Source organism: Bos javanicus, chromosome 8 (genome assembly GCF_032452875.1).
Source record: "Bos javanicus breed banteng chromosome 8, ARS-OSU_banteng_1.0, whole genome shotgun sequence".
Classification (NCBI taxonomy): Eukaryota; Metazoa; Chordata; class Mammalia; order Artiodactyla; family Bovidae; genus Bos; species Bos javanicus.
Window position 1 is genome coordinate 112,647,600 of NC_083875.1, and position 26,988 is coordinate 112,674,587.

General features: G+C 56.8%; 1 protein-coding gene and 1 long non-coding RNA gene across 17 annotated transcripts in view; one reads left to right on the forward strand and one right to left on the reverse strand.

The window, feature by feature from the left end:
* MYT1L (myelin transcription factor 1 like) overlaps positions 1-26,988 on the forward strand; it is a 396,883-nt gene that overhangs the window by 349,555 nt on the left and 20,340 nt on the right. For all 16 annotated transcript variants that reach the window (XM_061426756.1, XM_061426757.1, XM_061426755.1 and 13 more), the window contains 3 exons: positions 11,274-11,336; positions 17,045-17,128; positions 18,392-18,613. In XM_061426756.1, coding sequence (XP_061282740.1) covers positions 11,274-11,336; positions 17,045-17,128; positions 18,392-18,613 — 369 coding nt within the window. The remainder of the gene's footprint in view (positions 1-11,273; positions 11,337-17,044; positions 17,129-18,391; positions 18,614-26,988) is intronic.
* LOC133253263 (uncharacterized) lies at positions 19,269-21,552 on the reverse strand. Its single transcript, XR_009738261.1, has 3 exons — positions 20,345-21,552; positions 19,700-19,819; positions 19,269-19,479 (listed from the first exon to the last, which is right to left on the reverse strand). It is a non-coding gene; the product is annotated as an uncharacterized LOC133253263 (long non-coding RNA).

Below are 26,988 nucleotides of genomic sequence, written 5' to 3' on the forward strand. Positions count from 1 at the left end.
GAATATCCATTGGAAGGACTGATGCTGAAGCTGAAGCTCCAATCCTTTGGCCACCTGATGCGAAGTGCCAACTCACTGGAAAAGACCCTGATGCTGGGAAAGATTGAAGACGGGGAGAAGGGGACGACAGAGGACCAGGTGGTTGGATGGTGTCATTGACTCAATGATCATGAGTTTGAGCAAGCTCCGGGAGTTGGTGAAGGACAGGGAGGCCTGGTGTCCTCTGTCTCAGAGTTGGGTCTTGGGGTGGGGAGGCTTAGGAGGGCCGGTTGCCAGGCTCACTTCATCCCTATGATCACAGAGTCCCTGTGATCACACCCAGCTTCACACATGCAGATGCTCAGGACCTACGACTTAGTCCATGCGCAGCCCCGCTGGTCAGCAGGCTGACACCCACCCAGAAAGCATCCTTAGCCCTGCCACCCACAGAAGTACCCAGGGCAGAGGAGCAATGCTGGCCCACTGACCAAGGACAGGAAACGGCAGCTTGCCAGCTCCAGCTGGGAGGAAAGCCAGCACTTGGGTGGAAGACCAGATCACTTCCCGGGACACAGCTGGACCGTCCCCCAGGCACTGAGACCCCCTGAGACCAGGAAGGGCCCCGAGGACAGGCCCCTCGAGAGCACACACCACCCACCGAGGCGTCCTCACTGGCTCTGGGTCACCTGGCACCTAGCTTGCTGAGCAGAAAACGGAGAAGCACAAGCTCTGTGAGCACTGGCTGCCAAAGCCCAAGCTCGGAGGGAGAGGCCCCTCCTCCATCTGCTCTGGGACGGGGGGCCAGGCAGACAGGGGCTGGCTTCTGGGCCCTGAGACCGGCAAGACACTCAGGCACAGAGGACAGCGCCCTGCTCTGCCCAACGGGCTGAGGGCATCCATGGAGAGGAGAGAGCAGCTCTTGGCCTGGGTGGCCGGGAAGACCCATGGGAGGGAGAGACCACGGGGGCTTGGGCCCTGTGATGCCCGGGTCTGGAAGGGAATCAGGACCTGGGGGGGAGTTGTTGGGAAGCAGAGGCCCCCATGGGGGTGAGACTGTGGCTCAAGTAAACAGAGGGGGTGGTGTGGGTGACCCAGGTGGGGACAGGGGGCTGCCGGCAGGGGCTCCGGGAGGCCTGGACCTGCCTTCTCTCCCCGGGGGCCTGCAGAAGGCCTCCCCTGAATGTGCCATCACCTGGAGACAGGCTGGGCCTCCTGAAAAGCCCTGCAGAGGGCTCCCAGTCCCTCCAAGGGGTGGACACTTGGTGCCCCTCTGGGCCATCCCGGGCCGAGGATGAAGCCTGGGGCATTAGCCCTGGGCCTCCAGGAGGTCACGGGCAGGCCTGGCCCCATCCCCCCACGCTGCCCTCTGTCCCCACAGTCACCCCATCCCCCCACGCTGCCCTCTGTCCCCACAGTCACCCCGTCCCCGTGAGCACCTGTGCTTTCCTCCATTGGGGGTCCCCGAGAAAGCTCTTCCTGAAAGTTTGGGACCAGAGCCCCGTCCTCCTCAGGAGAGTCTCGGGTCCAAGGCAGCGCTGTTTCCCTGAGTCTTTCCCGAGCTCAGTGCTTCCAAATGCTTTGTCCTTTTCCCGAGTGACCTGGCTCCAGGCCTCAAGTCGTCTCCACCCATGGAGCACACAGGACACTCCCTCCGGGAGGCAGAGCAGCCCAGGGCCTCAGGGTGTGGGAGAGGGGGTGGTACACGGCTGCCCCACAGCCTGGACTTGCAGGCAGCAACCTGTGGGGCCTCAGGTCTCAGGGGTGACTGTGGGGCCTCGGGTCTCGGGGGTGACTGTGCGGGCATTGGGTCTCGGGGGTGACTGTGGGGGCATCAGGTCTCAGGGGTGACTGGAGGCGTCAGATCTCAGGGGTGACTGTGGGGGCATCAGGTCTCGGGGGTGACTGGGGGCGTCAGATCTCGGGGATGACTGTGGGGCATTTGGTCTCGGGGTGACTGTGGTGTATCAGGTCTCGGGGGTGACTCTGGGGCATCGGGTGTCGGGGGTGAATGTGGGGGCGTCGGTTCTCAGGGTAACTGTGGGGCATCAAGTCTCAGGGGTGACTGTGGGGCGTCAGGTCTCGGGGGTCACTGTGGGGGCATCGGGTCCCGGGGGTCACTGTGGGGCGTCAGGTCTCAGGGGTCACTGTGGGGCATCGGGTCTCGAGGGTGACTGTGGGGGCGTCACTCCTCATGGTGAACATTCACTCCTGGCCTCCTCACCCGTCGGCTCATCTCATTCCACTTCTCTTTCTTCCTTAGCCCCTTTCTCTTGCTTCACTCCGAGTGCTTCTCCCAAATTGCCCTTTAGACATGTCCACCTGGGGGAGGCCTTGCTTCTCTGCAAGGTTCCCAGCGAGGACGACTGCTCGTGGGCTCCGTGGCCCTGGAGAGGTGAAGGATGTCCCTGTGCTCTCCCTGCAAACAGTGCGCTCCCCAGGGTCAGTGACCTCCAGCTGAGGCTCCAAGGGGCCCCACAGCAGGCAGTCTCCACTTCAGCCCACCAGGGACCTGCCACAGTCACAGAGGGGACCAGGTCCACCCTGTGCCCAGCGCCCCCAACCCGGCCCCCTGCGCTGGCCCCAGGCTGATGCAGGCGTGTCCAGGAGCCAGGTCCTTGGTACCTGCTCTCGTATCTCCTCCCTTCTCTGCCTTCTCCCTGCCTCTTCCCTGCCTGTCATCCCCGCTGGGTCAGGCCTCTCCTTGACCTTCCTGGGCACCTTCTGGCGATTCCAGGCTTTTCCTCAGTGGAAGGAACCTTCCCGAGTCCAGACCTGCTCTCCAGGTTGCCACATCTGGACCACGCAGGTGGTTCACGTTCTGATGCCCCTCTGTGCCCTCGCCCCTCCCACAATCGGAGGGAAATCAGGACCATCGGTGACTTTTGGACCCTGCTCGGGGCCATGCCCTCCATGCAGGAATCACAGAAATGGGTTTCTATTCTCTCCCACTTGTGAGACACCCAGAGGGCCACGAGGGTCAGTAGATCGCAGACAAGAACAAACCACCTTCTGTGTCTTTGAACTTCCCCCAAACGAGGGCTAGACCACACAACAGGGCCGTAGGCTCGGAACTGTTGGTGAGAAGAGGACGTTTACAGAGTCTAGTGGAGCGAAAGAAGCACCACAGGAGAGGCTTCTGCTCTGCTCTCAGCAGCGTGCCGCCCGTGTGACCCTAAACACGGAGCTCACCTGTTTGGATTCACCTTCTTGGCTTTAGACAAGGATATCTGATGAATCTATTTCTAAAAACTTCTGCAAAACTCAGCATCTATGAAACCATTGAAAACTTGACAAAAAAAAGACATGAGACAGGGAAAAGGCAGATTCCATAGAGGAAGGGAGGACATGCCAGAGACTAAGGTGAGAAACCAACCTGGAAAGTGTTCAAAACCCAGACATTTGTGAACAAGAGGCTCGAGCAGGAGGCTAGACGTGGGGCAGAGGGGTGGGGATGGACAGGAAGAGAAAAGACATAAAACATGAGAGTTTGCAGAGAACCCCAGGATTACTCAGGTATAAGATGGACAAAGAAATCTTTTTAATTTTCTCCTGTTTAGAATAAAAGACACTTTCTCTGAGAAAAGATGGGGGCTTCAAAAAATGAAAGATCCACAATCATGACAAGTATAAAAAATAAGAGAAACAGCAGGAACAGGAACGTAAAAAGGAGGCACAAGATTCCAGCGGAAAGGGACGGTGTGACTGGTCCCAGTGCCCCTCGCTCCTGGTCCTAGACCGTTCTTTCCTCTGCGCTGGGCAAACTTCCTCCCAAAGGCTTGCTGTGGTCAGCAGTTTAGGAAGTGGACTTGCTTTTAAATGATGTAACCTCTGTCCTCCGCTGCCTCGAGAGGGACTCTGCACTGCCATGGACAGAGCAATGGAGCTGGCTCTGCCAGTCCCTGCCATCCTAGCCACTCCCCTGTTGCTGGGCATGCATGTGCTCCTGCAGCAGCCACAGCCAGCTGGCCCCATGGCACGTCTGCACCAAAGCCTGTGTCCACCCGGCAGGCGGCACTGCGCCTCGGGTGCCCGTGGGTTCGGGGGGTGGGCATGGCCCGTGCATGCCTGCCTGGAGTGTCCCTGGCATGGTGACCCTCAGCCTCCTCCCCGAGTGCAACCCCACTGACTCTTGGTGTTGAGAAGACGGGCCTGGATGAGCTGGCAGCCCCCTCCCTGCCCCCTCCTAGTCGATGACCTTTGCCCACCATCCGTTCACCAGCCCAGGGTCCACTTCTTACCACTAAAGGCCAGCTGGATGTGGTCACAGATGCTGCCTCACCTGAGAGGCAGGGACGTGGGTGGGACGCTATGAGGGCAGCAAAGGGCACCCCCCTCCATCCCCTTCCTGCTCCGTGGTCGGTGAGGGTCCCCTCCCAGTGGGCACTCGAGTCCCTAACGCCCGTCTTCCACCCCGTGTAAGTGGTGCGGCCGCCCTAGCGCTCCGTGCAACCGCGGAAGGTGAGTACCCCCGGGCGGCCCTGCCCGCGTCCAGCCCCCAGGCCCAGCATGCCCGTCACAGGCACAGCGAGCGCGGCGGCCCCAGGACGCGGGGACGGCTGGCTGGGGTCAGCGGCGGTTTCTCCAACAGTCACCTTTCTGTATGTTCTTTTTTGCATGGGTCCTCCGCGTCCAATTCCAATTCTGACCGCGGCTGCCGCAGCTCCGGCCTAGCCGCTCCCCTGCTGCTGGACGTGCATGTGCTCCCGCAGCAGTGCCCCAAGGACACGCCCCGTTATTGAGAGGGACGCCAGCACTGCTAGGTAGGTCGGCCACCCTGGACAGGAGCCTGTCCGTGATCACCTGGGGCGCCGGGCAGCGGGCAGCGGCTCAGAGCGGCGCCTGGGGTCCGAGCCAGCGCCCAGCCCGACGGGGAGGCCTGAGAGCAGAGATGCATGATCGGAGGATGCCGGAGAGCATGCAGCATGAACCGTGGGACTGCCGTCGCAGGCCCTGCCCACCCCCACGCTCCCCAGACCACCAGATGCACCCCGAGTGTCCCCCAGGGATGGGCCCAGGAGAGGGCCAAGCCCGGCCCAGCTCCGTCCAGGGCCCTTACGCCCAGTGGTGACAGCCAAGACCTGGGCAGCGCCCACCCTCGAAGGACATCCAGGGCCTGAGTGGGGGATGAGCAGCGGGGGGGTCTCACAACACTCGTTAGAGGTGACCCCAGGCTGATGCAGGCGTGTGGGCCTCTAAGTCAGAATTTAAACCCATGAGGACACGCCGTTTACCAACGGGTGGCAGGGTATGCATGCCACCCAGCTGGGCTTTGCAGACTGCAGCTCTGCTGTGGTCAGTGCATCACTGGGCATCACAGCTCTGGCGAAACCTGCCCCACAGGCCACCACCCGTGCCCACCTGCTCTCCCCTGACCACACTGGGCTGTGGGCAGTCAGCAGCCTGGGGGCCCCTGTAGCCACAGCTTTAAATTTGATCTTCAAGACCACACTTTGCTCTTAGTAACCTGAGGTCTAACCCATTCCAAAACGCTATCTGAATCATCAAAATGAATGTTTTTGGAAAATCGTGTGAAGGGTACTACATTTTATGATTCTTTTTCATTGATTTGTTTGTGTCTGAGTGTAATCTAAAAAGAAAAGTGCTTGGAAGCAAAAGAAAAAAGTGATTTTGGTTCACATGTCATGTATGAAAGCAAGGCTTTCTCCCAAAGTCTGCTAATACCAGGGCTCGAAATGTGTAGACATTCAGGACACCAGAAGGTCAAGTGTGCAGGATAAAGGTCCTCTCGTGACTTGGGAAGGGCGGAGAACTGGGGATGGGGAACGCTGGGGTGCGTCCTGTGGACAGGCGCAGGCGGAAGGCCAGTCTGCAGACGCCTCCGCCAGGCCTGGGAGGGAAGGGCACCCACTTGCCCCTTCTGCAGGCCAGCAGGGGCCGTGCAGGTGGCATTACAGGGGCCGGGACCCGACCTCGCCGAGCCCCCCGCCCAGGAAGTTGCCTTGGCATCAGGGCTTGTGTCTGCAGTGCTCCTGTGTCTTTTAACAGGAGGCAAGAAGAAGGACGAGGTGAGACGGGGTGTCCAGGCGGGCCCAGGTCGGGTGGGAAGGTGGGACGGTTCCCAGTGAGACGGGCCAGGCGGGGCCTGGGCGGAGAAAGGTCAAAACTTGTCTCCTCCATACCAAATTCAAAAGAAGAGAAAATGACTGGCTGTCACGCAAACTACAAAGGACTCAGAAGATCCTTGCTTTCCGCCCGTTTCAGGAGATAAACCCAGGAAACTGGGGAGAAGAGATGTCTGTTGCTTTTAAGTGACCTGGTTTCTTTCTGTTTGGGGAGAAGATTTCAAAGTCAGTCTATGTCAGCTGTCTGTTTTAAAACACCTTTATTTTGCACTCCTCTGCATTTCTTTATTGTTTCCCATTTATATGCCAAAAAATTCAAAATAAAGATACACATTTTTAGAACCACATCTCTTTAAGTAAAAAAAAAAATGTTTTTGAGTTTTCACATAAATGTTTTTGAATTGAACTTTTCATATAAATGGGACAGATCTTTTATAGAGTTGACATCAATCATTCCAATTACAGTTTACTATTATAGATGAGGCCTAATTTTGCATTTTCGTGATTTCATTTAAAATTGAGAGTATTTAAAACTGAGAGTATTTTGTGTTTTACTTAACAAATGCCCCTGGTAGGATGGGTGTGAAAGCAAGGGACAAACAAGGGCTTTTATGATGGGGGACACATGTACACCCATGGCTGACTCATGTCAATGTATGGCAAAAACCACCACAATATTGTAAAGTAATTAGCCTCCAATTAAAATAAATAGATAATTTTTTTTTTTTAAATAAAAAGGGCTGTTACAGAAGCACGCCACGAAATTCTTCAAAAATCTCCTGGAACCTGAGTCTAACTTTGACGCTGTCATCCCATGGGTCCAGTGAGCGTCTCTCTGCCTGCTTTGCTGCTGCTGTCAGAGCCGAGGCCTGTCTGCAGTCTGACCTCACAGGGTGGCTCACAGGCGAGGTGAGGCCCAAGGACAGGTCAGAGCTGCCGGCAGGGCTTTCGCCTTTACTTATAAGATTTTTAAAACTAAGTAACCGGTTTTATCAAGATGAGAGACCTGAGTATCCTGAGGACGCTGTCCCTGCGGACCGGCCCTGGGGAGGTGGCGAAGCAGACGCTGGGTGGACTGGCCACACGGCCCTGCGTGGCTCCTGCCTCCTGCCAGCGAGGGCGCCTCCCCCGCCCAGGGGCTGCAGAGAGACTGGCCGGCTCTGGGTCCTCACCCGCATCACTTCCGGTGGCCTTGATCCCTGAGAACAGGCATCTGAGGCTGCGCTGGACGCCCGCCTGGCCATCCGCTGCCCCTGTCGAGGGGCCGATGAGACAGCTCCCTGCCTGAGCCCAGGGTGGGCGGCTGCACAGACTCAGGGCCTGTCACTGACGGGGCCCTCCTGTCGCGGAGAAGATGCCCTACTTTAAATGTCTCACTCAACAGAACTACTTATCAAGCCCTCGAATTTCTTTACAGAAGAGAGAGAGGATAAACAACAACAAATACAAAAGAGAGAGGATGACGGGACAAGAGGAGATGCTTTAAAGATGTCCATCGGAGTAATTAAGTGACACAGCACAGCTTCAGTCAACAGATTAAACCACTTCTTTTCCCGCTACACCCTGCGTCAGGGTCCCAGGAGGAAAGTCACAGCAAGGGGTGACATGTCTGCAGAGGATGAATCAGAGGCAAGGTGAGGAGGCTGCCTCTGCCCCGTTTGTGATGTGCGGATCAGAGGATTCTCCTGATACAGGCCGTGACGCGTGGAGAGGACCTCTCCTGTGCTGGTGGGACTACCGACCCAGGGAGGCGTGAGCTGCAGTGGCCCTTCTGGGGCCGGATGGTCGAGAGGAAGTCAGAGTACTCAGGCCTTATGCCTTAGATTCACAAAAGCCACAGAAACCTCTTCTGTCCCTACTGAGATAGGCTAGTTCCAGGAAATCCAGGAGTTTGTGAGTGGTCCTGATTTTTTTCTTAAGACTTTTGCCTGAATTTTGCAAAACATAAACGTGGTTGAAAGATTTTATTATGATTTTTCCATATACCTTCTTAAATGTCTACACAGGACCAATTTCTTCAGCCAGATAATAATATGAACTACCCCGAATTACTTTCTCTTGATGTGGATTAAATCCCAAGGCAATTCAAGATCACAGATAAGGCAGAGGATCACGAATGTTTCCGTTGGGAACAGAGATTCTAGGATTATGCGTTCGTATCTCCTGCCTCAGAGTGGTTTACCCAGGGTACCTTTGGACTGGAGAGAAAAAGATGAAGAAGCTAGTATTTTATTTATCAGAAACTTACAGCTCTAACCACAGGCCTGTAAAACAGACTTGGTGGAGCGTCGGTGACAACTGGCCGGAGGCAGGGAGGACCTCTGGCTGGGGTGGCCTCACCCAGGTGCCGGAGCACCAGCCTTGCGGGGAGTTTCCATGGAAACCCAGTCGCACTCTGCTGCCGTTTCCAAAGCCAAGCTGTGCGGCACAGCCGATTCCATCCTCCGGGGTGTGGGTGGTCCCACACGGCCTCCCTTCACGGAGGAAACGCGCCCCTCCCGGCGGCAGAAGCCCATCGAGCTTCTGTGCGTTGATCGTGCAGCAGCCTGAGCTGCTGCCACCGGAGCTGATCCGCTGAAAAGCAGAGACTCCTTTTGTTACACGAATGGCCACTTACCCATTCACCAACTTCAGAAAACAGTGTATTTTTAAACGCTGGGATGTATTAAAGCGAGGAAATCTGTATGCGAATCTCAGAGTTTGTAAAAGCCTTAAAGTCTTGAGCAGTAACACAAAAATGAGCTCCGCAGCGCTGTTAGAGAAAGAATAATGAGTCCCCACCCCGGACTGCCTCCTGCAGCTCAGAAGCTCTCCCTAAAGAAGAAAACGGCAAACCACTGCCCTGCGGAGAACCAGGGCGGGCTGTTTCTGGGGTGGGTGACCGTGAGTGTGAATTCGCAGCCCCCACCGGCCCGTCGTCTTCCCCCGGTGAGGGTGTGACCGCGGAGGGCTTAGCTTCTCCACATTCGCACAGCCCACAGCAGCAGGCCAGGTACTGGATCTCATCTACCTAACTTGAAACCCTGAAAATAAAACAACAAACCTTTCCAGAAAGCCAGGCCGCTTTCCGGAAATGTTTTTTTCTTTTTTGACACTGTGACAGCTCTGAAAATGACCCAAGTCAACATTTTCTTTGCTTTCATGGTGACAAAGGGTGTTTTAAATACATCTTTTTTTTCAAATGACACTTTCATAAATGGTTTAAATGCACAAAAACGACTCCAAACTCCTCTTTTTTATAATTAGTAAAGATCTCGTTTTCGCTTGCAGTCTTGCTTGTGACGCCTCGATTAAACTGGAGCAGCGTGTGTCAACCTCCTCTGCCTCTACCAGAAACAGTCATTAAAAATTTCTACTTGTGCTTAACTGAGTATATTTTAAATGAATTTACACTGAGCTTAGGAAGAGTTGAAGGGTTTCTTTGCCCACAAAGCAAGGCCACGTGTACATGATTGGCTGGCAGGAGACGTTCCTGTTTCTTGATACGTTTTCAAAACAGAGCCGTGCATGGAGAGCTGCTTTTCTTAGGATGATTTTTACTGCTTCAAAATGTCCTCCCTCTGGGGTTGGGGAGGTCTCTCCACATGAGGTGCCATTTGGGAAATCAGCTAGTTAAATTCAGTCATTCACATTATTGATCGAATAGTCTTGTGATCAGACTTGAAGTTCATGCACAGCTGTTACTCTAGTGACAGTCAGGTCTACAGTCTGATCCGGGTGTTGCTTTTGATGAAAGTACAGCATCCTTCGGCCTCCGACTCCAGTTTTTACACCCTGACTCCACTTACACACGTCGATGACATCTCCTCGATGTTTGCCTTCCCCGCAGTGCAGGCGGTAAATTAAACTTTCGTCCTTCAGAGGACACACCAGCCCTACACTCGAGTTCGGTGACTGTGCTCCTTTCCCCAGGACTAGATGAGAATTAGGCAGTTCCTAAACATCAACAACGGACTGGACATCTAAGTGTCAAGATATGACATTCGCACCCCTGGACTCAGCCGGGTCTGTGTGGGCCCGTCACACATGCCCTGACACGCTCACTGACCTTGAGAAGGTCTGTAAGCAAGTAATTTGCTGGCCTTGGCCCAACAGCCAATACCCAGGTGTCTTTCAGAGCGGAGAGCAAGCTGAAATCACCCAGAAAGCATTTACACTTATTGACTGTTTTATATTCGTGATCTGTATCCCTGCCAGGGATTCAGATGCTCACTGGGTGTGGATGTTGGCACAGGGCCCCCTCCAAGAGTCCCTCCTGGGCAGTAACACCGTTATCATTTCATCCTTGCTTCTTGAGAGCTAACATTTAGTAAAAAGAAAAGATATGTTTCCCTCTTTTGGCCTTTATTCTCACCCTCCTGGCGGGTACAAATGCAGCTGACGTAGCTGGAGCCAAAGCGTCTTTGCAGGACGGCTGGTTCCCGCGATGGTGGATTCAAGGCAGTCCTCGGAGGCAGGACTCAGGGAACTCTCTTCACACACAGCGTCTGCCACGGGCGCAGCTCTGATGTGGCAGAGAGACTGCAGGGAGCTCCCGGGAAGGTTTAAGCACGGGCCCCTAGGCGTCCGGACCCCTCTCATGATCTCAGTTGACTTGACCTGCGGACCAAGAGACCTTGGTGCCAAAGCAGAGCTCCCTGAGTGCCCACGGAGGGTCTGAAAGACCCCTGGTCCCACTCCCTGGCCTGGCACGGGGGTACCTGCACCAGGCCCCACAGTCGATCAGGGGCAGGGCTGGGAGGGGTCAGCATGGCCGGGCCCTTGTAACGTGTGGTTTTGAGTTTAGACACAGACCAGTCTCGGGCCAGTGTGTGTGCCTGTCTATGTAAAAATTCTCACATCATGTGTGGAAGGTGCAGCAACTCGCCAGCTGTGACTGGCCCACCAAGCTTGAATAAGAGACGGGGCGGGCACATGGGGCGTATGGAGGTGGGGAGACTGCAGGCTGAATATCTGGGGACCAAGGTGCTTCCCCAGGACCTCCGGCCCCTGGGAGCGCCGCCGTGCGAAGAGGGAGGCGGGGTCTGGCCAAGCCCGGAGGAGACGGGGATGGGGCTACTCCGTGCGCCCGGGGACCCTCCAGCTCTGGCCCGCCTCCTTCACCGAGGGAGGCTCAGCATTTAAGAGACTCAGAAACTAGATGCATAAGGAAGCTACTTGTTCGGGAGATTGAAGCTTTCCAGTGACCCCCGTGTGTGTCTGTGATTGCAGGTGCCCCACGCCTGGCTGCGACGGCTCCGGGCACATCACGGGCAACTACGCTTCCCACCGCAGGTACGTGCCTCGGGCTCGAGACCCCACCCCCGCCACGCCCTCTCAACTCAGGCTCCACACATGCTCAGGTGGCTCCATCGGGGAGCTGAGGGTCTAGAGACCCTCGACCACAAAGCAGGCTGGCCCCAGCCAGTGGCACCCTCACTCAGAACACCAGCTCTCGGGCCCACACCCCCTCGGACGCCCCCGTCCCCCCGGCAGTGGTGCCACCAGCTCCATCTGCAGGAATCCTTTCTCAAGTCATGCAGGAGCACGCCCTTCTAAATTGACAAAGGATGAGAAGAAGAGCCAGGATATTATAAGCTCCCTGAGAACAGCCACTGAGAGGCAAGCTTGCTAATCCCACTGAGATCTGATCTCCTAAATATTGAGATTAGAGCCACAAAGCTGTTTGGTTATTATAAGCAGGGATCAGCAGAGCTGAGCACACAGAAACGCTTGACCTCACAAATCCGGGCCCGCCTGTCCCGGAAGGCAGGGACTTCTAAGGGCAGCGTGGAGATTCCGTCGTCCAAGACAATGGGGACTCCGGGCCGCTCGCACGCCCTAAGCGGCTTATGAACCTCCGTTCTGTACCAGGAGCCTCCCAGGTGGCCAGGGTAAAGAGTCTGCCTGCAATGCCTGAGACACAGATTTGATCCCTGGGTCAGGAAGATCCCCTGGAGAAGGAAATGGCCACCCACTCCAGTATTCTTGCCTGGAGAATCCCATGGACAGAGGAGCCTGGAGGGCTGCAGTTCGTGGGGTCCCAAAGAGTCAGATATGACCTGGCAACTAAACCATGACAGCAGCAGTTCCACGGCAGGCCCTGTGTTAGGAGCGCAGGGACAGAGACTTTCAATACAACGTCTGCGCAAAGAAGGGTGTAGACCCCGAGGCCCTGAGCAAGAATGCCTTGTCAAGTGCATTCAGGATCAACAAGCCCGGTCAGGACAAGAGCCGGTCTGAACAGAGACCCTTGTAATACAGAGTCTCCCACGAAGGGCGCAGAGCGGCCTCTAACAGATGAACAGGCAGCAACACAGCTGTCAGCCTGCCATTCTCCGAGATCAGATTATAGATTGGGCAGCAGATGAGCCCTTCAGTTTCCCCCACGAAAACTGAAGGGAAAGGACAGAGAAGAGACAGAGAGGGAGGAGTCAGGAGAGTTGGGGGTCACCCTGAGGCCCGTCGGATGCAAACCAGCAGACTGGGCCATGGGGGGCAGGGTGCGGCCACGCCATGTGGCTGCAAAGCCCCCGGGACCAGGTCCCAGGGCTCCCGTCAGGGCCGCCCCCCGCTGGCTGGCTGGGCTTGGCTCAGGGACACAGCTCGCCGGGGAGGCTCTTTCCTCGTTAGGGTCCTGCTGCAAGTTGCATGCTTCTGTGTCCACTTCCCATCCATTTGAGAGCATCCTTTAAACAGCACGGATCTGGGGACTCAGGCGTTAGGAAGCCCCACTAAGAACCGAATGACGGCCAGACTTCACACTCGCTCGACGGAAACACCTCAGTCTCTGTCTGGGGCTGTCCGCCTGGCACTGTGGACGTTTGGGGTCTGACCCTCCTTTGCCCTGGGACCGCCCCGTGCACCGTCGGGTGTGGGAAGCAGTGCTAGCCCACCCACTCGTTGCCATGGCACCCCCTCCCCATTCCTGACGACCGGGCGTCTCCAAACACACCGGACGTTCCCGGGGCCACTGCCACGCACCTCAGGGTCCAGAGGAGTCTCGCCAGGTTGTCTTGCCGGGTTTACCAGGCCGCCCAGAGCCAGCTGCTGCATCGTGAATGCAGAGCAGAGTGAATACCTCCAGAAGGGATCTCCACAGCAGCCTCACTGCTTTAGGGAACATGAAGTGAAATCAGATCAAGCTCAAGTTCAGTATCTAAGCCAAGCACACTCTGCACTACTCTTGATTTTAAGTTAGACTGTATCTCAGCCCTCACTAGGCCACAGCTCCCAGTACCGAGCAACGCCTGCAAACTAAAAGCGAACCTTTCCTGGTCATTTCATGTCCACCTGTCTGCTTTTCTACTTTTTTTCTTTTTGGTTTGGCATGACGTAAATTTATTCAATTTAATTTTAAACATGTGTATGTGTTCACTTACATTTTAGAACAGGGTTAGTTAGTATAGTGTAAACTTGTGAGTAAAATGTAATTAAAGCTTGACTTGAAGCCCTTCTCTAGGGCTGGAGTTAACAGTACCAGGACTAGTCCACAGAGCTGAGAAGTAAATTTGACTGGGTTTTCAGCCACTTGCAGGCTATACACAGCCCTGCGGGGTGGCATGTTCCACAGCGTTGTTCATCGGAGAAATTCACTCCGTGTGTGCAAGTCAGAGCGGGCTCGAGCCCTTGGCTGGGAGGAGGGGCCCGCGTGACAGCTCCTGTGCACACTGGGCGCCAGAGAGGGACAGAGGCCCAGTGACCCTTAGAGGTCACAAGTACACGTAGAAACACGCCTTTTGGGGCGTCCCTGGGGGCTCAGCTGGTAAAGAATCCGCCTGCAATGTGGGAGACTTGAGTTCGATTCCTGGGTTGGGAAGATCCCCTGAAGAAGGAAAAGGCTACCCGCTCCAGTATTTTGGCCGGGAGAATTCCACGGACTGTATAGTCTATGGGGTCGCAAAGAGTCGGACACAACTGAGCGACTGTCACATCCTGGGAACATGAGGTGGTGTTCCCTACTTGCGAACCTCGGGGAAATTCCTCCCAGGGAGCAGACCCTCACTCAGCCTTATTCTAAACCCTGCCAAGATTCCAGCCTGGCACAGGCACCTCAGAGATACGGCGGATTCGGTGGATCCGGGCCACTGACTCGAACGCTGTGAACACACTCACCATCATCTGAGCCTTCAGCGAGCTGTAGTTATTTTGTAGTATCAAAGATCACAGGGCAGCACAACAGATGTAACAATAATGGAAAAGCTTAAAATATTGCGAGAGTTTTTAAAAATATGACACAGAGACATGAAGTGAGAGATGCTATTGGCAAAATGGAGCCTGTAGACTTGTTAGACTCAGATCGACCGCAACCTTCGACTCGTGAAACACGCAAGGTCCGCAAAGCACACCGCGAAGAGATGGGCGTGCCTCTCCCTGGGCTCCAGGGAGGAGAGGACTGACCCTCGGGCTCCCCGACGCCCCCACCAGAGGCAGGTCGTCTGCTTTCGGACATCACCTCTCCCCAGGGCTGTGTCCTGGACGCTGCCCCGGGAACCAGGAAATGTGCCCCCCGCCATCCTCAGAGCACCCTGAGCAGTGGGAGGATCGTGTCTGTCTCCGCTGGAGGAAACAGGCTCTGAGTGCTTAGCTGTAGGAAGCAGGACTTGGCTGAGAGGCCACTGCCGATGTCCCGGCTGGTCGTGGACGGACCGCCCCTGGACGGCCTGAGACGCTCCCTCGGGAAGAGGCAGGGCCGCCCTCCCACCTGACACAGGCTGTGACTCGTTGCAGTTGGGATGGTGGTGTGACTTGCTGTCTCTCTAGCACTTCTGAAGCTTTCTTAAGCTTACTGTAATCAATAGTATTGACCGTCTCTGATGTCCTATCAAAAAAACACAACCCATCATCAGAAGCTCTGTCTCCTCTGACGTCGGCAGAGAGACCTTGCTCTGCAGACGGAGGAGCTCAGGCCACGTCCCAAGTGTCCAGTCTTCAAACCACAGCCACGAGAGCCCTTTCTTCAGTTCTCCGGCGAAGGCGCTGTTTCCAGGCACCGCCTTCTTTCCCTGACCCTGCTCCAGGCTGGCTCCTTTCGGCCGTCTCCAGATGCGCCGGCACAGCAACGTCTCTGGGAGGTCCTCCCCGCAGGCTCCCCAACACCACCCCCCCACCCAGGACTACAGTCTCGTGGCCCGGAGCACGCGCAACGGGAGCCTGAGTCCCCGGGACCCTCCCGCCTGGGCAGCGGCACCCTGCAGGCTCCAGGCTGTCCCCCAGGATGGCGCTGCAGGAACCCATCCCTGGACCCTCCCATCTGTGCCGAGAGCATTTCCATGAATCGCTGCACTCTCCTCCAGGGCTGCTCTGACCCTCGGGGTGTGAACACAGGGCACAGGGCCCCTGCAGCCCGCGAGGGCTGGTCCTGGTTCCCAGGCACCTTCGATCCGCTCTTTCACAATAAGGACACAACCTGCCCTCCCTGGGGACGGGGGAAGCACGGGGCCGAGATGCATCACATGGTCCCCTGAGCTTGGGGAGACCAAGCTAGAGCCCCATGTCCTCCCTGCCCCGAGGTGGACGTGTCCCCCAGTCCCGGGGAGGCGGGGGAACCAGCCTGAGGAAGCGCAGACACCAGCAGGAAAGAGAGCCCCCTTCCAGGCTCCGCGGTACCAGCACAGATCAGGACTGGCAGCCTTCTGGGGGGCACTGGCCCCATCCAGAGGCTCTCACGTGGGCCACAAAGCTCTGCATGCAGACGGCCACACGCACAGCTTCTCAGGGCAAGGGCCAGCATGCAGGACCGTCACTCAGACAGAGCAGCGCCCCTTCCTGCCCATAGGCTGGCCTCGCTGGGCCTGGCAGAGCCTCGGAGAAACTTGCCGAGCCTGGGAGAGCCTGGGAGAGCTGGCTGTGGGCTCTCCCGCCTTGGACGTGATGCCAGGATCCCAGTCCAGCCCCTGTGTCAGAGCCAGGTTTTCCTCGGAGTCAGAGTCACGTCCAGACTGAGCTCCCTGCGGCACCACTTGCTCTGCTTTGGTTCTGTTCCAGTTTCTCTACACTCCCAGCCCCTTCTCGGCAGCGGGGGCCCAGAGCCATGCCTCCCCCTGAAGTTCAGGGTGGAGGAGGGAAGGCAGGACAAGAGGGAGGCAGGCAGGACAGGCCGACACCGCTCAGCCCCAGGGCGCAGGTCTGGGCTTCAGACCAACCTCTGCCAGGAGGTGCGGCTTCCCAAAGAGGAGCCAGGCAGCTGCACAAGCGCGGGACACGGCTAGGGAGACGGAAGTGATGGGGTGAGGGGCTGAGGACCAGCGTGCTCGGGGGACGCAGCCCCAACAAAGTCAGGAAGAGGGTCAGAGCGGCACACCCGCCCAGATCCCGCCGGGCCCCGCCGCCAGCCCCCTGGGCAGCTCCAGAGACAGCCCGGGGCCTGGTTCTCTGGTTCCTTACAAAGATTCCCTGTCATTCTATATAATTTCACACTGAAAAGCCTGGTATTAGCTACTGCTGAACAGGAAAGAAAAATCATATAGACATTCCAGCTGGAAAATTTCCTTTAGATAATGGGAGCTGTTCGTTCTCCAAATTCCAAGATTAAATAAAATCAGCTTGGTCAGTCTGCACCGCGTCTTCCAAAGGTGCCACAGGAAGTCGTACATCAGGTAAATGGGGCCGGACGGCAGGCGCACACCCCTCCCAGGTTCGGGGGCTCTGTGATGCGTCTGCAGGCACGGCTGCAGAAAGGAAGAGGGGCCTGTGTGTCTCCGCACTGTAGCCCCGCTGTTCTGAGAACACCCCACCACCACAAGCCAGTCCCGCCTCTCCTGGGGCTCTGGACCGCACAGGGGCCAGTTCCCCCCACCAGGCTCTGGGTGCCCTTCTGGGAGACCTGCAGTGTCTCAAGCCCCCAAGGTTCTCTTGCGCCCGAATGGGCCCTCCCCCGGGACTTTGTCTTCACGCCAAGGAGCACCAGTTTCCAGAGGAAATTGGGTCAAAGCACCATCAACGGTGAAAGGAGCTCGAGGGTAAAGGTGCAGGCCAGCTTCTGAAGTCACCCGTCTCCTTAGCCTTTCAGGTTGCCCAAGAGCCAAGAAGAGCGGCATCAGGATAGCACAGAGCAAAGAGGACAAGGAGGACCAGGAGCCCATCAGGTGCGCGGGCCGGGGGCGGGGCCGGGGGCTGCCGGCTGGGGCAGGTCAGGCTCAGAGCGGCTGGACGAGGGCGAGGTCACAGCTTTGAGAGCAGAACCACGCACAGCACCCTCCGAGTGACAGACGAGGTGACAGCCGAATGTCCATCCATCTGGGGTGTACAACCGGTTACAAGGAACGTCCCTCTACCACTCACGGGGAGAAGGAGTTAATTTACTGGGTGTATTTGCATACATACTGAGCGTATTTACATACACTGTCAGATTCATGAGCGAGTATGACGTTATTAACCACAACACCCAGCATACGGCTAAGTCTCCCGCTTATGCAAGTCATTCCGCTGTCGGTCCTCTGCTTCTTGCTAAGGAGGATGGAGATCATCGGGGGTACAAGGCCAGCACCCCACCCTCTCCCTGCAGGCAATGGCCCTGAACCTCTTCCCAGTGAGCCTCAAAAACCTGTGATATAAGTCCAATGCCACTTTCCTGAAATTTTAATCTCACTCAGTGTCTTTGGAGAAAAGTTTTGATGAAAACAAACCAAAAAATTAAAGTAAAAACGTGCCTGTGGTTTGGCTGTAAGTCCCGGCGCTTCACATAACCCGTGACAGAGAGGTTTCAGAAGCACTGCTTGATTAGGCTGTTGCTGAACTTTAGCTCCAGTTGGTGAGCTTCCCATTTATTACAAAAATAAAAAAGTGCTCCTGGAGTACCTTGTAACTAAACCACCTCTGCTGCTCACACCCCTGTCTGGCTGGAGGGGAATCCTGTGGTCTAGAAAACACGGCCAAACAAATAGGTGTTCTCCAGCTCCTGAGAAGAATAGGAGCTGAGAAGCTGAGAACAGGTTTATAAAATAATCATTAAAAAAGAATCCCAAAGTCAATTTCCCATTGAGTTTGCACATCTCCTGCCGAAGGCTGAGACCCTGTCTCAAAGCGGTGCCTCTCATACAGAAACCCGCACCCCAGCTGCTCCAACAAACGAGGAGTTCTCTTCCTCCCGCGGTGTGGGCATCCCTCCCCAAGCCGGGACGCTCTACTCCAGGAAAGCTTCTTGGACCTTCCCTGGACCAGTTTCCCGGAGGGTGAACTACCTCACGTCTCCACTAGGTGGTGCCTTTGAGTGGTTTTGTTTTGTTTTAATCCCACCGGAACCGGAGTAGAAGATGCTGGGTTTTCCCTCGTGTTAGGTTACTTTGACTTGGCTGCGGGGCGCCCGGGCACCTGGGGGCGAGACAGTCACGTGCCCCCTCTGCCCCCAGGTGCCCGGTGCCCGGGTGTGATGGCCAGGGCCACATCACCGGCAAGTACGCCTCGCACCGCAGCGCGTCCGGGTGTCCGCTGGCGGCCAAGAGGCAGAAGGACGGCTACCTCAACGGCTCCCAGTTCTCCTGGAAGTCGGTCAAGACGGAGGGCATGTCCTGCCCCACGCCCGGCTGCGACGGCTCGGGGCACGTCAGCGGCAGCTTCCTCACCCACCGCAGGTGAGTGCACCTGCCCCCCTGCGTGCCAGCGTGGGGGAGCGAGGACTTGCGAACCCACACCAGCTCACAGCATGCCGAGGCGCGGGGAAGGAAGAAGCAAACTTAGACGCATTTTGCAGAGCACACACTCGTCCCACCACATCAGTGTATACGGAGAGGCTTCCCAATGCCTTTGATTGGGATCCACAGAAACAGGTTGTCATTTTACACACGCACACACACTCACAAGAGTATCTGTGGGTTTAATTATTCGTTTTGGCTGAATATGGCCAACAGATCCCACTCAAGGACAAGGTGGCACGTGGTTACAGGAGCCTCATCAGATACATCAGAAAACCTCCAAAAAATCCAGTCACCCCCCCCCGAATTATTATTTGCTTAATTTTAAAATATATGTATATACGATTACATTGACTCAGAAGAAGAGGCAAGTGGCCCCCCGTAGGCATCAGGATGAATGACTGATGCGGACACATCTCAGCCACCCCCAGCTTTCTGGGAGCGAGGCGGGAGACACAGCACCTCACATATGACATAAACCCACGGGGTCTCATGAACTCTCTAACCTCAAACCCCGGGCACCTCACCTCCATCTGCAAAACCACATCAAACACAGAATAAGCCAAAAGGAATGACATGCGGCAATGAGCCTTAACGTTCTTTAGGAAGTTTGGTTTTTATTGTAAAGAAGTTCCTGCTCAGGTAGAAACTCAGGGGCCAAAAGAGACAGATGAGTGTCTTTCCCTGACTCTCCCCAAGGCGGGGTGGGGAGTCCCCGCATCTCCCTTCAGAAAGCGCCCTTGAACAGAGAGGCTTGCATCCAAAGACACAGAGGCCCCCGGCGCGCAGCACACACTGGCTTCTCCCTTTGGGCAGAAACAGATCACAGTGCTCATGGCTGTGTGCGTGGGGTGGGGCCAGCCCTGCACCCGGACACCCGGCCAGGCTGGCCACAGCAGGCACTTGGCAGGACAAACGTCTCACTCTGCTCAGAGCTGCCCTCCCTGCCAGCGGGAGGGCTTGGCCTGCGCCCCCAAACTCCACTCTAGACGGGGTGCTACCCGAGAGAACTCCCTCTGCTGGTACCAGTGCACCCTTGTTCCAGGGCGTCTTCAGGACACAGTCCCAGAGGCGGAAATGCTAGTTTTCACGTGTTGATAGGAAGTACCAAAATGCCCTCCAAAAAGTGCCTGCTTCCTTCAGTCTCTGGCAATCAAAAACATTAAAAAAAAATTTTAAGTCCTGCCTACGTGACCTCTGGGTAAGGGTCACAGATAAGCCATAATCAGACACAGATGAGAGCAAGCTGCACTTCTCTGATGACATGTAAGCACTGGGGTACCTGGAGAAGGGCATGGCAACCCACTTCAGTGTCCCTGCCTGGAGAGCCCCATGGACAGAGGGGCCTGGCCGGCTATAGTCCATGGGGCGGCAAAGAGCTGGACACGACTGAGCGACTTAACTCACACACACACTCTCGGGTACCAGAAACATCACCTGAGGACATGAGTGTAACTGCTCCTCGTGCTGCTTCCAAGCCTCTGACTGAACTGTTGCCCGAGAATCACAAGAGTGACCTTCGCGGGGAGCCACCCAGCAGCGTGCACCCCTCACAGGCTGGACACTCAGCGCCCCCTTGGGGCCTGTGGTGCGGACCCGGGCCCCTGACTCCGAGGCGCTCCCACCCGGCGGGACCCTGGGCCCCTCCGCGCACCCCCAACGCCTGCTTACCCTCCGGCTTGACACTCAGGTTCCCGGACCCAGCAATCGCATAAAGACGCCCCGGCTCTCCTGGTTTCTACCCCTCCCGCTCTCTTTCCCGCTAACCGACACTCCTCCGCACTGTGTCTGGCTCCCCCCGTCTTGGAGCGGGAGGGAATCTAGGGGCAGGTCTAGTGAAGACAGACCCGTGACTGTGCTTCCGCAGAATCTCTCCGTCCAGAATCCCCGTGATGCACCCTCGGGTCTGCAGACAGCTCACCCAGGGCGCCGAGGGGGTGCCAGGAGGAGACCCTGAGTCCAGGGCAGGAACCCTCAGCCCACCCGGTCTAGCAGCGGGGGCGGAGCTGCGTTCCGGGGCTCCACAGTGAGACAGAGCCGGGGGGCGGAGCCACTGAGGGAGGAGCCTGTGGGGGCAGAGCCTCAGTGTGGGAGGCTGCTCCACGGTGGGCGGGGCCCTGCCTGTGGTGGGCGGAGCCGAAGGGGCGGAGCCTCAGTATCCGAGGCTGCTCCACAGTGGGCGGGGCCCTGACTGTGGTGGGCGGGGCCGCGCGGAGATTTTAATACTTCATTTCTCTGTGAAGCTCACTCAGCGGTCTGACCCGCTACCTCTGCCCCCTCTGAGGAGGGAAGGGACGTGCATGCTGCGTGGAGAGTGGCGGGAACCCCCAGGTGGCAGGTGGCGGGCGTCCTCCTTCTGGGCATAAATGTGTCTTGGGGGACAGGGTGCAGGGGGTTAGGGGGTGAACAGGACCCTGGGAGAGCTGACCTGCACTTTTTCAATTATGGTAAAAAGCACACAACATGACATTTACCGTCCTACCCACTCTTAAGTGTCCCGTTCGCGAGCGATAAGTAGAGTCTCACTGTTGTGCAGGCACGTTCACCCCCAGAGCCCTCACCTCCAGAGGGAAACCCTGTGCCCACTGAACGCACTCTCCCAGCCCCGCTGGCCCCTGGCACCGCCGTCTAGCGGGTCGGACTCTCTGGTCCTCAGCTAGGGGGAATCACAGGCTGTCTGTCCCATGAGCCTTTATCTCCATCAGCACAGCTCCCGGGTCCCTCCACACTGTAGCCGGCATCAGGCCACCTTCCTGTTGAAGGCTGAGTCGTGTCCTGTTGCATGCTGGCCTGCACCTTTCAGCTGTTGAGCAAGTTTTCATTTGTTTCATTGTATAGATGGAATGTTGTTCCCTGGCGGTGTGAGAACCGCAACCCTGGCTGGCACCCAGCTGAGGCACAAACACGGGCTTAGCAGAGGGTCCTGATGCCTCCCCCCGTGAAGTCCTTGGGCCCGGCCAACTGTCTGGAACCCACTGACGGTTCCTCAGACTTTGAGGCCTGGGTGTGGACAAGCATCCCAGAAAGACACAGGTAGTGGCTTGAGATTCAAGCTGTTTATACAGCCCACATGCCACAAGAGCAAAGCAGCTTTTAGAGTCAGAAGAGTAGACAAAGACAGAAATTCCTGTTTGGTGCTTTCTTCCCTCCAAGCCATGACCACCCAGTGAGATGATGAAGGGCCACTTTCTCAGGGGCCGTAGATGAAAGGGGGGCACCTGCCCTGGCTTCCGGTCCCAGGACGCCCACTTGCCCTGCTTTCCTCTTCAGGGAAGTGACCACACCAACACACCCCCTGCGTGCCCATGCCCCCATCTGCTGTGAAATCGTTTCCATTCATGTCTTCCCTATAAGGATGCGGAGGGCCTCCTCCTACCCCCTTTCTCCTCAGCAGAGCTTCTGTGAAGCTCTAGGAAGTGCTCACTCCATCGTTAGGACTGGCTGAGTCAAGGCAGCTGAGTTAGGCAGCTGAGATGAGGAACAAGACCTGGGAGTAGGTGTAGCCTCTCAGGAGCAAGGGAGGGCGTTCTTGGAAGGGGCAGCTGGAAGTGAGCTTTATCTGAAGGAAAGAAACCAGGCAATGGAAAGAGTTAAAGGCACAGGGCAGTCGCAGGGACTTGATGGGCCGGATCCTGAGATGCAGACTGACCGAGGCACCAGGATCTCACCAGACACGTGACGAGGTGGTGCCTGGAGTGGTTCTGGGTCAGATTCCAGGATCAGGGTCAGAGGTGTCAGGGGAAGGGCTGGAGAGAGGACACTCTGGCAGGGTCTCACCTGCCTCCGGGGGGTGGGGGCAACGGCTCAGCTGACTGGAAAGGCCCCCCAGCCTGAGTGGGGGTGTCAGGACCACGCAAACTGTGGAGCCTCCCATGCAGGAGAGACAGAGGCCGTGAAGGAGGGGCTGGGGAGGGTTCTGTGCCTGTGGATCCACTGCTGTGTGTGAAATGGCCGCACTGTGCACTCACCTCAGTCTCATTCCACTTGACGTAGAATAGAAGATTCTCTAATCCTAATGAATAAATAAGTAAGTGACTTTAGAAGTAAGTCGTCCCTCACTGGGCTTCATCTAAATAATTTTTTAAAAAATTACCTCCCAGACCCTCTTAAACTTCTTCCCACCTGGACCACATGACCTAATTTATTTGTTTTCAGTTCCTCTACAATCCTTTATGGAGAAGGAAATGGCAACCCACTCCAGTATTCTTGCCTGGAGAATCCCATCGACGGAGGAGCTTGGTGGGCTACAGTCCACAGGTCGCAAAGAGTCGGGCACAACTGAGCGACTTCACTTTCACTTTCACAGTCCTTTATAAATGCACAGATCACCTTTTTTAGGATATTTATTGTGTTTGATGTTTCCCAAGAGAATTGTGGTAAAAATGTCACCATAGTGAGTGACTTCTATGAGTTACTTTTGTAATCAACCTTCTCCTTTAATGTAAATGTGAGCTGGATACGCAGCCTTAACAACCACTCCAAACACTGGAGGTTCCTTTCTTGCTCACAGGACAGAACAAGATGAGGGGACACCAGAGAAGGGCTCAGTCACCTTCAGCACCTTCTTCAAGGGTGGTCTTCATTCCACAGCCCAAGACGGAGAGAATGCGAAGGATCCCCCTGGGAGTCAGGGAACACAGATTACTTCCTTCTTACCCCATGGGTGGAACCTGGTCCATAGGATGCTGGGAAATGTGGTCTGCATGGGATGCTGGGAAATGCAGTCCACTTGGGATGCTTGTGAGTCCAAGAAGACAGCCTGTATGCACCTGCCTTTCTGTGATGTGGAAAAGCCGTAGTTTTTGTTTTTTGTTTTTTTACCAAAATTTATGTCAACAAGCAGCCACAGCTCCCTGAGGTCTGCATAGTTCCATTTCAGAGATGCCAGTAAGGAGAAAGCTGGACAACCAAGGAGTGTCTGGGCGCATTGTCCGTGAACCACCAGCATCTCAGTCTGTCTGTCTGTATTTCTGCAAGACCAAGGCCAAGGCTGCCGCAGGGCAGGTACGAAAGAAGCCTGGTGCCATGGGATGGACCCCAGGGAGAGGGAGTGAAGAGGGCAGACCTCTTCCCACCCAGCCATCCCACCAGGACGAGCGCCCACCACCCTTGGCCTCGGCGGATGGGTCGCTGTCTGCCCAGGAGCATGGAGGTGGGCTCCCTCTCAGGTTGAGACCATGGCCACACTTGCCCAAACCCCACGTGTGGACAGGGGACACTGAAGCAGCCCCAGGGTTCCTGGCTCGAGACTGGCTGGAGGTAAATCTGGACTTCACAGCATTGCAGCCCTGGCGTGCTGGTCTGGCCACAGGCCAGCCCTGCACCCGCTCCTACTGGGCTCTTGTCCAGCCCCTGGACACTTGCCTCTCCCCAGGGCCATCATGCACCCCTTCCCACCTTCTCCGAACCTCAGCTCCCACTGTCTTCTGGCAGCGGGGTGGAGGGAACGGAAGGCGTGGCAGGGCCTCCAGCCCAGCTGGTAGTTTTCTATTTGAGGGAAGGATGTTGGAATCATGGCAGCTCACTTACGAGAGGAGACTCCTCCGTTCTGGATTCTCTGAGATCTGCAGGAGGTGAGGAGGGCGGAGGGTCCCAGGCCTCTGGAGGAGAAGATGCTGCAGGCGTGAAGATCATCTCCCTGGAGCAGACCCTGTGCTGACTCACCGTGATTGCGGTACTCCTCTGGGGGAACCAGCCAGGCCCCCGTTTCACGCTGTAATCAGAGTCTTCCTCCTTGGGAGGAGAGAAGGAAGCCAACAGGCCCTGTTCTCTGGGGCAGGCCTCACACTGGCCACCTCGGCCCATCCCCTGTCCACCCACCTTGCACTGACTGCTGCCCCTGCAAGCTCCTCAGATGTATGAACTCTTTTACTCCAACCTGCACATTTCAGTACTTGCGAGAAAGCACTAAGAAGGGAAAAACTCAGATCCAACATCTGTTCCAAACCGCGAATCCCACAGGGCCGGTGAATGTTAGCTGCTGGGTCACAGCGCCGGCCTCCTGGGCCTGAGACCACATGGGCTGGGGGCAGGCTCCTGGGGAGATGCCACCATGCTTGATGTTTTCAGACTTTCTCCTCCTGAAGCGTGTGCATGTCTATCCATCCGCTGCTGCTCCGTTTGCAGGTCCGGGGTCACTGGATGTGCGAGGCTACTGGGCCCATGGCTGATGCTCGGTTACCACGATGCAAGAGCCGAGGCTCCCCAGAGCTTGGTTGAGTCAATGCAGGCCCACATGTGCGCAGCACACGGGTGGGGGCTCCCACCTGGGACGGCGCAGGGCCGAGCAGCACCCAGGGTGCCCTGCAGGTCCCATCCGAACCCCAGTTCCCTTGCTGAGCTCCGTGGCCCTGGGTCCTTCAGGCTCACCCTCTGCTGCCCTCAGCACCTGCCTGCTGGGTCCTCACTCTGGGAAGGCACCCTGAGCAGCCCTCGTGGGCAGCCAGGGGCCCAGCTGGGTGAGGACACGCCCAGCCACACTTGTCACCTCCTGCCAGGAGCCCAGGCCCTGTGTCCCCACTCCTGCAGCACCTCTGCCCTACATCCTCAGTGTCGGGGGCCCCCTGTACTCTCACCTGCTCCCCGAGATGTGCCCCTGAACTCATGGCAAGAAAAAACCACACTCACAGAACAGTTACGCTCATATCCGAAAACAGAAATTGTATAGGAAAATGGGAAATGTGGATGAGGAGCCCAGAACTGATGAACAGATATGATGGTGTCAGTTTCCTACGCTGCCTGACACACACCACGACCTGTGTTTCGGTGTTGAACAGAGTTTGTCCTCTTGGTGTCAGAGGTCAGAGGTCACAACATGGGTGGGCTGTGGGTGGGGAGGGCAGTTTGGGGCGCCGCCTTGTCTCTGCCCTTTGTCACATGTCCTTCCTCTGTGTCCGGGTCCAAACACCCCTCTTTTCCCTCATGAGGTCACAGGACAAGCCCCCCAGCCCTCCAGCACCACGTCACCTTGACTCAAGGGTGCCTCACAGGCCAGTTTCCCACTGGGTCCTGTCAGTTCTGGACTCAGGGCATCAGCGTCCTCTGGGGACACGACCATCCACAGCGATGATTTATACCGGATGAGCTTCCGGGAGACAAGCATCCAGGCCTCCCCGCAGGGGCAGCAGCCACACTTTCATAAACAAACATCACTCGCCCACACCAGCGGGGCACTTGCCCAAGAGAAGAGCGCCAGAGCCCCTTCGTGAGCAGTACGGTCCCCACACTGCCAGGGAAAGCATGCCCGATCCCCCAAAGGCCATCCCTGTGGGTGGTCTGACTCCACACCTGCCCTCAGGCCCCACAGCAACTCCAGGCAAACAGTGGGTCAGAACGGCATGATAACAGCAGTCCTCTCCAGGAGGGTGTGCAAGCCCCTCAATTCCCCGTCCTTGGAGAGAAGACCCCAGCAATCCTGTTATACCTGCTGCCCAGGCCCCTAGACCCTCACAAACAGCTGATTCCCCCGTGATGCCATCAAAATGCACTTGGGGAGGGGCACCGAGCCAGGGAAACACTGTGATTGCGGAGCCTGCCACTCTCCCCTCTTGCCCACAGCCCCCTGCTAATTAACGCCCGTGACCGGGACACCCCAACTGCCCCGAGGCCCTGGTGTCTGGGTGCAGAGCCTGCTGCTCCAACACTGCCCTCTCTCCAAGGCTCAGGGCACACATTTGGCACCAAATGGTTTGGGAGAAACTCAAGAATATTTGGGGGAAAAAACTCCAGATCTGCATCATGGACTGGGAAAGGACCGCAGGACAGCCCTTTACACTGAAACGGGAGCAGATCAGACAAGTAAGGGGAGGCAGGGATTCTCGGGGGGTCAGAGGACAGCCTGTGCCCCGACACCCGCCTTGAGGTCCCAGGAAGCCAATGCAAAGCCGGCTGCTCAGCGGGTGTGGCGCGCGCCCTTGTCAGCGCCGGCCCCTCGTGTCTGCCTGCTGTGCTGCACTCCCCGCCCTCAAGCACACAGGTAGCACGGCCCCAGAGTCACCTCGTGAAGGCGGCGTTAGCGTGGGAGTCCGTGTGCTGTACAGGGAGGTGTGGGGTCCTTATGAGGACTTTAGCAGCAATGGTGAAATCACAAGCCAGGTGCCAGAACTGCAAACCTGCGTTTCCTGGGACAGAGACTGCGTCGGGGCCTTTCGCCAGGCCAGGGCCCGTGGTTCCCAATTCCCAGCCACTCTGGGCCGTGAGCAAACCTTGGAGCAATACAACCCCAGTGCCCTGTGTCTCTCTAACCACCGCCCCACCCTGGGAATTTCATGGCGATGTCCTCCTGAAGGGAATGCCTCTGGTGGGCGGGGGTGGGC